The sequence below is a fragment of the Rhinopithecus roxellana genome, chromosome 12 (genome assembly GCF_007565055.1).
Source record: "Rhinopithecus roxellana isolate Shanxi Qingling chromosome 12, ASM756505v1, whole genome shotgun sequence".
NCBI classification, from domain to species: Eukaryota; Metazoa; Chordata; class Mammalia; order Primates; family Cercopithecidae; genus Rhinopithecus; species Rhinopithecus roxellana.
The window spans coordinates 18,118,730-18,133,914 of NC_044560.1; the positions used below are offsets into that span (position 1 = coordinate 18,118,730).

A 15,185-nucleotide genomic window follows, 5' to 3' on the forward strand; every position below is an offset into this window, starting at 1 on the left:
AACAGGAAACTAATAAAGGCAGATACAAAAAATTAAAAAGCACAGTATTCAGATATCTTTCTGAAAGAGCTAATCATCCCTGTAGACTTCAGTAGCCCATGAGGACATTAGCACTGCATAGTAATTGAGGTTCATAATGATGACTATATCAATAAAGGCTCAATTATGGTCTATAGATTTAAAAAATGAAACAAGGAAGCATATGATCCATTTCATAAAGATTTCCGTCTAGAATGGATCAAATAATAAACTTTGACAGTTTTTTTTCTTTTGAGACAGGGTCTCACTCCATCACCCAGTCTGGAGTGCAGCGATCACAGCTCACTATAGCCTCGACCTCCCGGGCTCAGCTGATCCTCCCACCTCAGGCTCACCACTCCATACCCACCCCTACCCTGCCCCTGTAGCTGGGACTACAGGTGCATGCTACCATGCCCAGCTAATTTTTTGTATCCTTTATAGAGATAAGGTTTCACCATGTTGTCCATACCAGACTGATCTTGAACTCCTGGGCTCAAGTGATTTGCCTGCTTAGGCTTCCCAAAGTATGCTAGGATTACAGGCTTGAGCCACCGCACCCAGCCCACTTTGACACTTAAAAGGAATAAAACTCAATTCCATGGAAATGAGTTTTTTTTTTTTTTTTTTTTTTTTTTTTTTTTTTGGTTTCACATCGTCTTCATTGATGCTTAGTAATCATTGATCCAGTAGTGTATTTTCTGAGAGGGCCTGGGCCCAGGTGGTGTACTTTTAGACTATATTCAGACATCTTTTAAGTGTATGCCTGAATTCTCTAGAGAAGTAAAGAATGCGTTTTCATCTTCTTAGAAGAAGATGAGTAAGAGTTTGTTTATTTAAAAATATCTTTGAATGAGTTGATTCAGCGGTATTAGTCACCATAGAAATGACTTAAATTAAAAACCAAGTTTTTGAAAACAGCATGATCATGCTGAGTGACATTCCTGATTCACTCAGTTTGGCAAGTATTTTTTTTTTTTTTTTTAGGCAGAGTCTCGCTCTGTTGCCCAGGCTGAAGTGCAGTAGTGTGATGATGATTCACTGCAGCCTCCAACTCCTGGGCAGGAGGAGGCAGTTCTCCCACCTCAGCTTCCCGTGTAGCTGGGACTACAGGCTCCTGAAACTAAGCTTGGCTAATTTTTTTTTTTTTCCCTTTACTACGGACATGGTCTCACTATGTTGCCCAGGCTGGTCTTGAACTCCTGGGCTCAAGCAGTCCTCCCACCTTGGACTCCCGAAGGGCTGGGATTACAGGTGTGAGCCACTGCAAGCCTTTATAAAGAGTAATTTAAGATCCAAATAATTTCAAGAAGATAGAGGAAGAATTCTGAAGAAACTCTTTTGTAAATTTTAAATTACCATTTTCATCCAAAGACCACATTGGTGATTATCCTATTCTAGAGGTGGTAATTAGTGTACTTAAATTGAGTTAGAAAGGAAAGATACTTTCCTGTGGTTTTGGGGGATTGATTTTTATCAGGAAAGAAGCTATTTTTTAGCATAGTTTTGAAACCTTCATATTTGAACATATTTTCTTTCTGTCTGAAAGAATGTCACTAGGTTCTGTTCTCTGACTAGAGAAGTAAAAGGGCCTATTATCCTTCACTTTTGCTTTCCCCTCCTTATTCTCCTAATCCAAATGGTAACTCTGAATCTATAATGTAGCCTTTCTCTGGTGTCCACGGGGATATTGGGGGTGGGGGAGAAATAATATACCCTTTAAAAAATAACCCATTTGGCCGGGCGCGGTGGCTCAAGCCTGTAATCCCAGCACTTTGGGAGGCCAAGATGGGCGGATCACGAGGTCAGGAGATCGAGACCATCCTGGCTAACACGGTGAAACCCCGTCTCTACTAAAAAAAATACAAAAAAAAAAAAAAAACTAGCCGGGCGAGGTGGTGGCGCCTGTAGTCCCAGCTACTCGGGAGGCTGAGGCAGGAGAATGGCGTGAACCCGGGAGGCGGAGCTTGCAGTGAGCTGAGATCCGGCCACTGCACTCCAGCCTGGGTGACAGAGCGAGACTCCGTCTCAAAAAAAAAAAAAAACAAAACCCATTTGTGTAACTATTCTAATGTCCCTTTTGTTTATTTTTATTTTTCAAAGACAGGGTCTTGCTCTGTCAACCAGGCTGGAGTGCAATGGTGCAGTTGTACCTCACTGCAGCCTCAAATTCCTGGGCTCAAGCAATTCTCCTGCCTCAGCCTCCCAGATAGCTATGACTATAGGCATGCACCGCCATGCCCGGCTAATTTTTTTATTTTTATTTTTTTAAGAAACAAGATCTTGCTATGTTGCCCAGGCTAGTTTGGAATTCCTAGTCTCAAGTGATAGTCCTGTTTTGGTCCCCCAGAGTGTTGGGATTATAGCTGTGAGCCACTGTGCCCAACCCCTTTTGTATTCTTCCTTCCTTTTTGTAAAATCTTAATATTGGTGAAGACCTGAGAATTCAGTTAATGTAAGGACCCACTTGAAGAATCCTTTCTCTGGCATCTACAACAGATGGGCATTCAGCTTGTGTGAGTATTTTTGGTGATAATAAGCTCACTATTCCCAAGCAGCTCATTTAATTATTAAGAATTTCTTCCTTTTATTTAGATGAAAACTAAGTCTTTGTAATTTCTGTGGACTAATGAATTCTACCCTTAGGAGTCACATGAAATTGAGCAGGTCTTGAAATTTGTTAGAGCAGCAATCACTTTCCTGCTTTGAATTCTCTTTTTCTAGGCGAAAGGTCCAAATATCGTTCATTTATTTTATGACATGGTTTCAAATTCCATTATTATCTTCTATCTCTAACAGATTCTTTCTCTCTAAAATAGATTGCTGTATGTAAAATAGAATGTAAGATTTAAGATGTAGTATAAATACTGAGAACTGAGGGGCTATTACTGTCCACAATCTTCAGATAGAGACTCAAATCCAGGAGGTCAGAGACTAAGTTTGTTTTTCTTACTAGAGTAGCCCCACTACTTACTATAGGAGTGCTCTGGTCACTATAAGTCTAGAAATGCAGATAAAGATTGTAAGCTGTTTTGGAATTTCATTTCTGTTGGGGCATGTTCAGTCAAGATCTTAAGATCCTTTTTAGTGTGTGAACTATTGTCAAATTGGGTAACCTCCAAGGGCGGAGGTTAGTGAGGCAGGCAAAAGCCAAATCATTCTAGGATGTAATTTAAGTGAGAAGTGAAGAAGACTCATACAAACATAATAGCAGTAGAGAAGCTGAAAAATAAACTGGTTCTAAATATATTTTGGTAGTAGACTGTATAGGGTTTACAGATGGAGTTGGTTAGGAAGGGAAATGGAGAAGGCTAAGAGAATGACAGCACTTAGGATTCTGCTTTGAGATACTGGATGGTATGATTGAGCCACTTATGGGAACAGGAAAAACAGAATTAGGAATTTAATTTTGAACATGTTTTATTGAGATACTTGCCAGATATTAATCTCTCTTCTCTATTTTATTTCAGTTCTTTTTTTTTTTTTTTTTTTTTTGAGATGGAGTCTTGCTCTGTCGCCCAGGCTGGAGTGCCATGGGGCAGTCTTGGCTCACCGCAACCTCTGCCTCCCAGGTTCAAGCGATTCTCTTGCCTAAGCCTCCCAAGTAGCTGGGATTACAGGCACCTGCCACCATGCCTGGCTAATTTTTTTTTTTTTTTTTTTTTGAGACAGAGTTTTTTGCTCTTGTTGCCCAGGCTGGAGTGCCATGGCATGATCTCAGCTCACTGCAACCTCTGCCTCCCAGATTTAAGTGATTCTCCTGCCTCAGCCTCCTGAGTAGCTGGGATTACAGGCATGTGCCACCACATCTGGCTAATTTTGTATTTTTAGTAGAGACAGGGTTTCTCCATGTTGGTCAGGCTGGTCTCGAACTCCTGACCCCAGGTGATCACCCGCCTCAGCCTCCCATAGTGCTGGGATTACAGGCATGAGCCACCGTGCCTGGCCAATTTTTTTTTTTTTTTTTTTTTTTGTATTTTTAGTAGAGATGGGGTTTCACCATGTTGGTCAGGCTGGTCTCGAACTCCTGACCTCAGGTAATCCACCCGCCTCGGGCTCCCAAAGTACTGGAATTACAGGTGTGAGCCACTGTGCTTGGCCTTATTTTGGTTCTATTACCATTTATCAAAGTGGGCCAAAGGAGGTATATCATAAAAAAATGCCTTTAGGCTCCAATATGCAACTGCCTGCATTAATAAGAAGTGTGCTAGTGAGAGTAAGCTAGAGAAACTAAGGGCAGCAGGAGTTCTTAAACGTTGGTTGCAAGGCTTTTCAAGTTTCTCTGCTCAGTATTGATTTCAGCTTCCCTAGGGATTCCCATTGTGAATATTCACTGATAACCTGAATTTACCCAGTCATTTGTTGAATCTCCCTCTGTCTCTAGCCTCTTCTGCCTCCACTTTATCTACTTCCCTACTTAAAAGCTTTCAGTGGCTCTCAGGAATCAAGTCCCAACAATTTAGCATGATACTCAAGTCGTTTCATAATGTATCTTTGCCTGTCTCTTCCTGTCTCATTCCATCTTCACGTACACTCTGGAGAGTAAAAAAAGAAATATGTACATGAGTCGGAAACTTGAGACTGGCGGAAATAAAGGTGATCTTGGCCAGATTGAATAGCCTGTGTGTAACTTCTCAACAGATAGAGGTTTTGTTAACAGAGAAGCATCTCTGGGGTAGAAGTATCTGAAGTACTGTGTTTACAGAAACAGATACTAGCCTGAGAATTTACAACAGAATCATCACCATGTTTAATGGTTTCATTAATGCATGACTCCAAGATCTAAAAAATCTAAAAAATTTTTTAACCACCCAGAGTTTATTTTCTGGGAAATGAGAATGTCTACCTTGTAGAGTGATTGTAAGGCATGTAGAATAATATGTGGCATTTAGGTACTCAATACATGCTAGCTGCTATTATTATTGTTGCTGTTGGAATCTAATTTTTTTATTTTTGAGAGATATCAAGGCTTCTAAAAGTGAATTTCAAGATGTTACAGATAAAGTTTATTCCATTGAGCCGCAATGCATTTGGCAGAAACTTCAGATGAATGGATTGGCCACATAATACAGCAAGGATGAAAGTCTCAGTTTAAAAGTGCATTGTGGCAGGCTTATGTTATCCCAGCACTTTGGTAGGTCAAGGCGGGAAGATCACTTGAGCCTAGGAATTCTAGACCAGCCTGGCAACATGGTGAAACCCCATCTGTCCCCAAAATACAAAAACAAATTAGCCAGACTTGGTGGTGCATGCTTGTAGTCTCAGCTACTTAGGAGGCTGAAGTAGAAGGATGATTTGAGCTAGGGAGATGGAGGTTGCAGTGAGCTGAGAGTATGCCATCGCACTCCAGCCTGGGCCACAGAGCCAGACCCTGTCTCAAAAAAAATAAAATAATAAAATAAATTTTAAAAATTTAAAAAGCACATTATGATGTCACTAGGGAAGGGTTGAGAAAAAAAATAAAAGTGCATTATAGGTGTGGTGGCTCACTCCTGTAATCCCAGCACTTTGGGAGGCTGAGGCAGGATGATTGTTTGAGCCCAGGAGTTTGAAACTAGCCTGGGCAACATGGTGAAACTCCATCTTTAAAAAAAAAAAAATTTTTTTTTAATTAGCTGGGCATGGTTGTGTGTACCTGTAGTTCCAGCTTCTTGGGAGGCTGAGGTGGGAGAATTGCCTGAGCCCAGGAAGTTGAGGTTGCAGTGAGCGAGATTGTGCCACTGCACTCTTGCCTAGGTGGAGTGAGAACCTGTCTCAAAAGAAGTACATTATTTTTATTTTTAAAGCGCATTATTTGCCTGCATTGGCATTACTTCCAGCTGATGATATTCTAGGAGCTTTTTTTTGTTCTTTGTTTTTTGGTTTTTTGAGATAGAGTCTCACTCTGTCACCCAGGCTGGAATGCAGTGGTGCAATCTCGGCTCACTGCAACCTTGACTGCCTGGCTTCCCAAGTAGCCGGGATTACAGACGTCCACCACCACGCCCAGCTAGTTTTTGTATTTTTAGTAAAGATGGGGTTTTACCACGTTGGCCAGGTTGGCCTCGAACTTCTGACCTCAGGTGATCTGCCCATCTCAGCCTCCCAAAGTGTTGGGATTACAGGCATGAGCCACCGCGCCTGTCCTCCAGGAGCTTTTAATAAATTAAAACTGCATCTGTCTGAAGAAACCAGTGAAGTTACTGACTGGTTCAAAAATAATTATGTGCACAGTAGGATAAGAAGACACACAATGGTGTTTCTGTTTGATCACCAGTATTGTTTTCACCAAGTTTGTGGTGTGCATATGAGTGCATGTGAAACAAATTTCTGCATGCCTAAAACAACATATAAGCATGGCACAAAAGATGGGAAAATTTAACAGGAAATGCTCATGTCCATGTATGTCGAATCATAGAAGAATTTCAAAAAGAGCAGCACCATGTATAAAATGAATGTGAATGTATTCTCTGAGGAGAGCCATTCTCTAGAAGGAAAAAAGCAGCTGTTCATTGTGATGCAAGACTTCAAAATATAGTTAATGACTGCGAAAGTCTGCCTGCTCTTATGGACTGCCTCTGCACAATTGCCCAGAATCTATCACTGTAATATACTTTTTCATATGTTGAGTTTTCTTTTTAGTTTTTAAAAGTTTTTTCCCCACTTGCTCAAATTGCCAGCATTATTTTTTACAATTTGCTGTGCTCTGTATTTCAGCTTCACATCATTTCCATTACTGGAGGTATAAATTGTATAAAGACTTTTAGAGAGTTCGAATGTGTTTTATGCATTTTTTGCATATTTGCAAATTTGACTCCACAAGGTCCATTTTCACAACATTGACTTCGTGTGTAAGCATTGTGCATGTATGTACACGTATGTTTTTATTGCGGCACTGTTCACAATAGCAAAGACTTGGAACCAACCCAAATGTCCATCAATGACAGACTGGGTTAAGAAAATGTGGCACATATACACCATGGAATACTATGCAGCCATGAAAAAGGATGAGTTCATGTCCTTTGTAGGGACATGAATGCCGCTGGAAACCATCATTCTCAGCAAACTATCGCAAGAACAGAAAACCAAACACCACATGTTCTCACTCATAGGTGGGAACTGAGCAATGAGAACACTTGGACACAGGAAGGGGAACATCACACACAGGCCTGTTGGTGTGTGTAGGGTAAGGGAAGGGGGGAGGGATAGCATTAGGAGATATACCTAATGTAAATGATGAGTTAATGGGCGTAGCACATCAACATGGCACATATATACATATGTAACAAACCTGCACGTTGTGCACATGTACCCTAGAACTTACAGTATTAAAAAAAAAAAAAGCATTGTGCATGTATGTAAAATACTCTTTGGGTAACTGTAATATATGGTAGTAGCCCATCATGTTTGATTTTTTTTCTTTTTAATTTTTAATAACCAAAACAAAGCATCTAAAACCACAGCTTCTGGAAGGACCACTTTTTCTTGCCTGTCTTGTATCTCTCTTCAAACTTGACCTTGGCCTCTCGTTGGGCCCTGCGTTTATGAGCAGGATCTCTGAAGACATCCTTATTGATGACAGTTTTGTCCAAGGGGATATCCATAGAATACCTTGTGGGCATTAGGTGATTGTAGTTACAAATTTTCACAAAAGATTTGATCTTTGACCTCTTGGCAATCTTCTTCTTGCCCATGGCAGCTGTCACTTTGCGGGGGTAGCGGTCAATTCCAGCCACCAGAGCATGGCTGTAGGGGCCATCTGAGGTGCCATCGTCAGTGTTCTTCACGATGATGGCTTTGCATCCAGAGTAGCATCCAGCCAGGACAAGCACCACCTTCTCAGGCTTCATGAACTTGCCCATTTCGGCAGCAACCACTTGGGCCTACAGCAAAAAGCCCATCATGGTTTTTGATTGATCTTAAGACTTAGGTTGTTTGTCATGGTATTTCAGATGACTGCAGTTATCTAAGCTATTTTTTATGAATACACCTTGTCTGTTCATAACTTACACCAGTATGACTGTCATTAGTTACACCTGAGTGTTTATGCTTGTAAAATATGTATGTTGTTTTTGCCTATTTTATCATGTAAAGTGGCCTATGAAGTGTTCTGTTGTGTTTTTATGTTTCTCAAATCCCCCTTAAAAATGTAAATAAATATCTTTTAAATTTTTTTTAATTCCTTTTTTCAGAATTATATTTTTGGGATTTTGGTCTTTTGGGATTTCAACACTCGGGATTATGCCATTGAGGATTGTATCTTTCGAGATTATGATTGGCTCCTGTCCTAATCATTACTTCCTAAATGTGGCACAGAGATCTTATCAATGGAGATACTCAGAACACTGAATCTGGGCACTTGTCACAACTGGGTAGGAAACCTGGAATCGCCATACTCTATGGTTAAAGATTACAAAGTCTGATTAAGTGCCAAAAAGAGTTCTTAAAAATGTTAGTGGTTCACTTTTCACATTTAATATGTTGCATCATTTGCTTCATTAATTAACAAGCATTTGTTGAGCACTTACTGTGTCGAGTATTTCCCACTGTTCATATTCCACTTGCTAAAAGCAGCGTTTTACAGTCTTTGTTTCTTAGGCATTTTGAGGTACGTTCTCAAAGTGATTGTAATAGTGGTTTTCTGTGCTTCCTACTCAAAATGAGCTCAGTGGGCCAGCAGCATTGGCAACATCTATTAGAATTGTAGAATCTCAGGCCCCATTCCAGACCTATTGAATCAGACCCCTCATAGTGAAGCAGGATATTTCCCTGACCTCTTCATGGGAATGGTGACAGGCGTACCTTGTTTACTCAGCCTGCCACTCTCAACTCCTCGTGGGAAGGAGCGTGTGAGTGAACAAGGCGGGAACTGGAGTGCACAAGCGCTGGAACCAGCTGGCTGCATGGGTGCTTGCAGGACTCAAGGCCATGCGGGTCCCACAGCAGTATCCGGGGGGCAGTATCTGCATCCCTCGAAGTCCCAGCGGGCGTGTTACAGTGCTTGTTTAGCTCTGCCATCCGTGAACAACTTAAGTGTTAGCAGCTTGATGGGCCCTTTGCCTTTCTGAGTGAGGCAGAGGTCCAGTGTGACAGCCTTTTGTATCTGTACACATAGCTCCCGTGCTCTTGTCCGGCATCCAGGAAAAATGAGGTCACAGGAATGAACTGAAGAATGGTAAATATGGGGGATTTTATTGCCAATGAAAGTGGCTCTCAGCAGGAAGGGGAGCTGAAAAGGGACCAGGGGTGGGTAGATTCTCTTCCTCTGAAGTACAGCCATCTCCAGCCGAATTCTTCTCCGAAGTTATGCCATCAAGCTATCCCTCTGAAGTCAAGCTGCTTCTCTCCAACATCCAGCCACTTCTCCTCCCTCCCAGCTGAGTCTGGGGTTTTTATAGGATGGGGTGAGGTGGGGCCATGGGTGGTTTAGGAAAAGGCAACATTCCAGCGGGAAAACAGTAAATTTACTTGAATAAATTTAGAGAATGCCTTTGTAGTTTGCATTTATCAGATATATTCAGTGAAATCAATTAAGTTTTTTAAAAACTTAGGTTTTTTTTTTTTTTTTTTTTTGGGGACAAGGTCTCACTCTGTCACCTAGGCTGGCATGCAGTGGCATGATCATGGCTCAGTGTAGCATCAGCCTCCTGGATTCAAGTGATTCTCCTGCCTCACCTTCCCAAGTAGCTGGTACTACAGGCACACGCCACCCATGTCTGGCTAATTTTCAAATTTTTTATAAATATGATGTCTTGCTATGTTGCCCAAGCTGGTCTTGAACTCCTGCCTCAACCTCCCAAATTGCTGGGATACAGGCGTGAGCCACCATGCCCAGCCCCAAAAAACTTTTTTTTTTTTTTTTTGAGATGGAGTCTCGCTCTGTTGCCCAGGCTGGAGTACAATGGCACGATCTTGGTGCACCACAGCCTCTGCCTCCCGGGTTCAAGTGATTCTCCTGCCTTAGCTTCCTGCGTAGCTGGGATTACAGGCGCCTGCCACCATGCCCGGCTAATTTTTGTATTTTTAGTAGAGACAGGTCTTCACCATACTGACCAGGCTGGTCTCAAACTCCCGACCTCAGGTGATCGGACCACCTTGGCCTCTCAAAGTGCTGGGATTACAGGTGTGAGCCACTGCACCTGGCCTAAAATTTTTATTAATACCTATTATGTGTCAGGTACTATTCTAGGCATTGGATATACAATGATTAAAAAAAAAAAAAAGTTCATATCCTTACAGAACTTTTAGCTGGAGAGAGGGAAGAAAGACATTTTAGCTGGAGAGAGGGAAGAAAGACAATAAACTGGTAAACAAATATGTTAACAAAATAATTGCAGATAATAAGAGCAGGAGTCCTGTGAGGGTATCTGGAGGCATGAAGGCCAATACTTTTAGCCAGGTTATGTGGGGAGGCTTCCTAAGGCCTAAGACAGTAGTGATATGAAGGAGACCAGCCTTCAAATCGCCAGGAGAAGAGCATGGTAAGTAGAGAGAGCAGCAAGTGTGAAAGGCCTGAGGAGGGAATGAGCTAAATATAGTTTGTTCATTCATTCAGATTGTTAACATCCAGATAAAGTTACTTCATTTAGGCTGGTCCAGTGCAGTGGTGCTTACAACTAATTGATCACAACCAGTTATAGATATCTTTGTTTCTTCTTTACTCCCACTGCTTCACTTCACTAGCCTTAAAAAATTTTTTTTAAATTACTTTATTTAGTACAGAGAAGATGAGAAGACAATGTAAATGCTTTGTGAGTGATGGTGAGGAAGTACTTTTAGTGATAGCAGTGAATCAAAGCATAAGGTCATCAATAGTCAACTTCATTGCCCAGTGTTTTCAAAGTCCCCACGTGTGTTGGTTATTCTTTAGTAAAGTAGACGTGACAATGCTTGTTGGCTGTTATTGTGAAGCTTGACTGATAATACTGGGATTTTGAGATCAAGAGGCTAGAAGCCAAGATGTTGGAAATATGTAAGGTCAGCTGCGTGCTTTTTCCTCCTCCCCTACGAGTGAATCAGCTCTTGCTTTGTAAGTTTTTCTTCTCTATCTTCTTTCTCTATTGTTAGTTTCACTTCCTACTCTTAAAAATGCTGAGCTTTCGGCCGGGCGCGGTGGCTCAAGCCTGTAATCCCAGCACTTTGGGAGGCCGAGACGGGCGGATCACAAGGTCAGGAGATTGAGACCATCCTGGCTAACACGGTGAAACCCCGTCTCTACTAAAAAATACAAAAAATAGCCGGGCGAGGTGGCGGGCGCCTGTAGTCCCAGCTACTCGGGAGGCTGAGGCAGGAGAATGGCGTGAACCCGGGAGGCGGAGCTTGCAGTGAGCTGAGATCCGGCCACTGCACTCCAGCCCCGGCGACAGAGTGAGACTCCGTCTCAAAAAAAAAAAAAAAAAAAAAAAAAAAAAAAAAAAAAAAAATGCTGAGCTTTCAAAATCGTATTTATCAGGAGAAAAAACAGACTGAAAGAGCTTAAAATGGGATACCTCTGGCTGGGCCTGGTGGTTCATGCCTGTAATCCCAGCTCTTAGGGAGGCAGAGGCAGGAGGATAGTTTGAGACCTGCCTGGGTAATACAGCGAGACCCCATTCTCCACAAAAAGGAAAAAAAAAAAGGGGATACCTCTGAAAGAGGTTGTAATTTGGAATTGTAACACGAAAACCTAAGGAAATTTTTTGCAATTATTTCAACTGTATACTTGTCATTGCTGTTGTCCAGTCTTACAGCAAACTATCAGAATTTTACTTTTGCAATTTTAATAGAGAAGTCTCTGCATCCTAAGAAATGTAAAGAAAAAGAACAATACAGATTTGGGGAACTTGTAAATTTCATTGTCTCTTGGGGTGTGGAGAATTTTGCAGGGAATAATTCCTGCAAATCCTACACCTTCAGATTGATACCTTCAAAGGACACTAAACCACGATCCTTTTTTAAGGAAGGATAAAACTGTATTTACTATATACAATTCTAGGCATTGGATTTAGTATGTGATGTATTTCACTAAGGTGGCCTCGGTGGGTACTCTTTTAAGCTACTCTCTCTATGTGCATATCTTTAGTGACTCAAGGCCTTAATATTTTATTCAGGATGTGTAGATAAGATATTTTTATAGTTTAATGGAAAGTCTCATGTTTAATGGGTTGGAATTCTGTTTGTTGGCAATTAAATACCTAAGTATATTAATTTTTTAGGGTTTAGGGTTTTGCCAACAGTATTGCTTATAAGAGCCCCCCTTTTCTATCTTCTTTTTAATAGCAACATCATGACAACAGAGAAGAGTTTAGTGACTGAGGCCGAAAATTCACAGCACCAACAGAAGGAAGAGGGTGAGGGAGCTATAAACTCAAGCCAACAAGAACCTCAGCAGGAGGAATCTTGTCAGACAGTAGCCGAAGGAGATAATCAGTTTGAACAGAAGCTGAAAGCTTCTAATGGAGACACTCCTACACATGAAGACTTGACTAAGAACAAGGAGCGGACATCAGAAAGCAGAGGCCTTTCACGACTGTTCTCCTCGTTTCTCAAAAGGCCCAAATCTCAGGTGTCCGAGGAAGAAGGAGGCAAAGAAGTAGAGTCAGATAAAGAAAAAGGTGAAGGAGGTCAGAAAGAGATAGAATTTGGAACCAGTCTTGATGAAGAGATCATTTTAAAGGCCCCGATTGCAGCTCCTGAACCTGAACTCAAAACAGACCCATCTTTGGATCTTCATTCATTAAGCAGTGCAGAAACACAGGTAAGGATGTGTGGATATGGGAGGTGGGCAAAGGAAGGCAGGTTATACACATTATTTTTCATTTAAGAGTATTTGGGCTGGGTGCGGTGGCTCACGCCTGTAATTCTACCACTTTGGGAGGCTGAGGCAGGCAGATCACCTGAGGTCAGGAGTTCGAGACCAGCCTGGCCAACATGGCCAAACCCTGTCTCTACTAAAATTACAAAAATTAGCCAGGTATGATGGCGGGTGCCTGTAATCCCAGCTACTCAGGAGGCTGAGACAGGAGAAGTTTGAATCGGTAGGCGGAGGCTGCAGTGAGCTGAGATTGCGCCACTGCACTACAGCCTAGGTTACAAGGGCGAGATTCCGTCTCAACAACAGAAAAAAAAAAAAAAAAAAAGAGTATTTGGTTTTGTTTCTTACCAGCTAGTTGACTTAGGCATTGATAGTGATAAGTAGCATCATGAAGCTTTATAGTTTCTCCTCTTTTTTTTTTTTTTTTTTTTGAGTCTGAGTCTTGCTCTGTCACCCAGGCTAGAGTGCAGTGGTGTGCTCTTGGCCCACTGCAACCTCTCCCTCCTGGGTTCAAGCTATTCTTCTGCTTCAGCCTCCCGAATAGCTAGGATTACAGGCTCTGGCCACCATGCCCAGCTAATTTTTGTATTCTTAGTAGAGACAGGGTTTTGCTCTGTTGGCCAGTCTGGTAACAAACTCCTGACCTCAGGTAATCTGTCCACCTCAGCCTCCCAAAGTTCTGGGATTATAGATGTGAGCGGCCTATAGTTTATACTCTAAAAAAATTAATGTAGTCATTGGAAATTTACTTTTTAAAAAGATACTTACACTTTACATGTTTATATAAAGGGTCTTGCTATTTTGCTTAGGCTAATCTCAAACTCCTGGGCTCAAGTGATCCTCCCACCTCAGCTTCCTGAGCAGCTGGCATTACAGGTGTGCACCACCATGTCTGTCCATTTACTGTTTATAAATCAAAGAACAGAAGAGAAAAAAAAGTATCAAATGAATGTGTTCAGCCCATATTTCATTTTATTATAATAATGGAACAAATTGAAGATTTTTCATGAGAGAAGAAAATAAAAGTGAGATGGTTTAGAGTTCATTTTTATGGAATTATTAGGAACAGGACAGTTATCAGCAGATGTGGTTCTTTTACGTAAATCTTCCTAAAATCTGTGTGATGAATTCAAGCCATCTGAAGGTATGTGATAGATTCAAGTCATGTCTACATTATTTTGATTATCTTCTTTAACTAGATCATATTGCCACAGAGTGTAAGATATAGATGAGGAAGTCTAGCTCTTTCTATCACCTGTGTAATGTATATTAGTCTGGGGCCTTAATTGTGACATAGTGTTGTTAAACTAAACACGAGTTGTGAGTCTGTTTATTTGTCCAAAAAAATGGGAAAATATTAGTATTGTAACTCAGACTATTTTCTAAGAATGTCATTTATTTTCAGCCTTACCATTACAAATTAAGAATTATTTTCAAAGTCTTATTTCTGAAGCATGTGGATATTATCTGCCTTGTTAAAAGTGTAAGTCCTTCTAGAACTCTGACAGTGTTAGAGGGGAAAATGTATAAGTCCTACATGTTTCTGTTATAGGTCTGAGATTTGGACTCCGTAGTTTTATTAGAGTCTTATTAGAATATTACATGTATTTATAGAACTATTACTTGTATATTCAAAGTACTGAGAGTAAAATTTAGGATAAAATTATAATTACACACTTGCTATTAGTGAAACAAGGTTGAAAACAAGATTTACTATATTCTGTAATAGTTAAGATGCAAGCTATGGAATCCAACTAGAGGGTTCAAATCAAAGAAAAGTGACACTTTTCACTTTGTCAGTTTCCTCCTCTGTACAATGGGGATAATAATATCCACCTCATTTGGGATTGAAAGGGTTAAAAGAGAAAAAATGGGTAAAAGCTCTTAAAACATTGCCTGGCATTTAATAAATACTCAATGAATGTTAGTAAATAAACACAAACAGCAAAGGCAAAGAAACCATTCATATCTTAATACCATTTTATTTTAGGAATACCAAAAGAATTAAATTACATTATCGGCCGGGTGCAGTGGCTCGCACCTATAATCCTAGCACTCTAGGAGGCCGAGGCAGGTGAATCATGAGGTCAGGAGTTCGAGGACAGCCTGGCCAACATGTTGAAACCCTGTCTCTACAAAAAATACAAAAAATTATCTGGGCATGGTGGCGGGTGCCTGTAGTCCCAGCTACTCGGAAGGCTAAGATAGGAAAATTGCTGAGAGCCCAGATCGCGCCACTGCACTCCAGCCTGGGTGACAGTGTGAGACTCCATCTCAAAAAAAAAAAAAAAAAAAAAAAATTACATAATCTTTCAGAAAGCCTGGTACTTTCAGGAGTTTTTAAAATTTCCTTCCTTCCTTCCTTCCTTCCCTCCCTCCCTCCCTCCCTTCCCTC

General features: G+C 41.1%; 1 protein-coding gene and 1 pseudogene across 16 annotated transcripts in view; one reads left to right on the forward strand and one right to left on the reverse strand.

Moving 5' to 3' along the window:
* Positions 1-15,185, forward strand: part of EPB41 (erythrocyte membrane protein band 4.1) — a 231,912-nt gene that overhangs the window by 82,920 nt on the left and 133,807 nt on the right. For 15 of the 16 annotated variants that reach the window (XM_030913695.1, XM_010380317.2, XM_010380313.2 and 12 more), the window contains exon 2: positions 12,256-12,733. In XM_030913695.1, coding sequence (XP_030769555.1) covers positions 12,256-12,733 — 478 coding nt within the window. The remainder of the gene's footprint in view (positions 1-12,255; positions 12,734-15,185) is intronic. The other variant, XM_010380323.2, reaches the window with a different exon arrangement.
* LOC104675758 lies at positions 7,449-7,859 on the reverse strand (annotated as a pseudogene).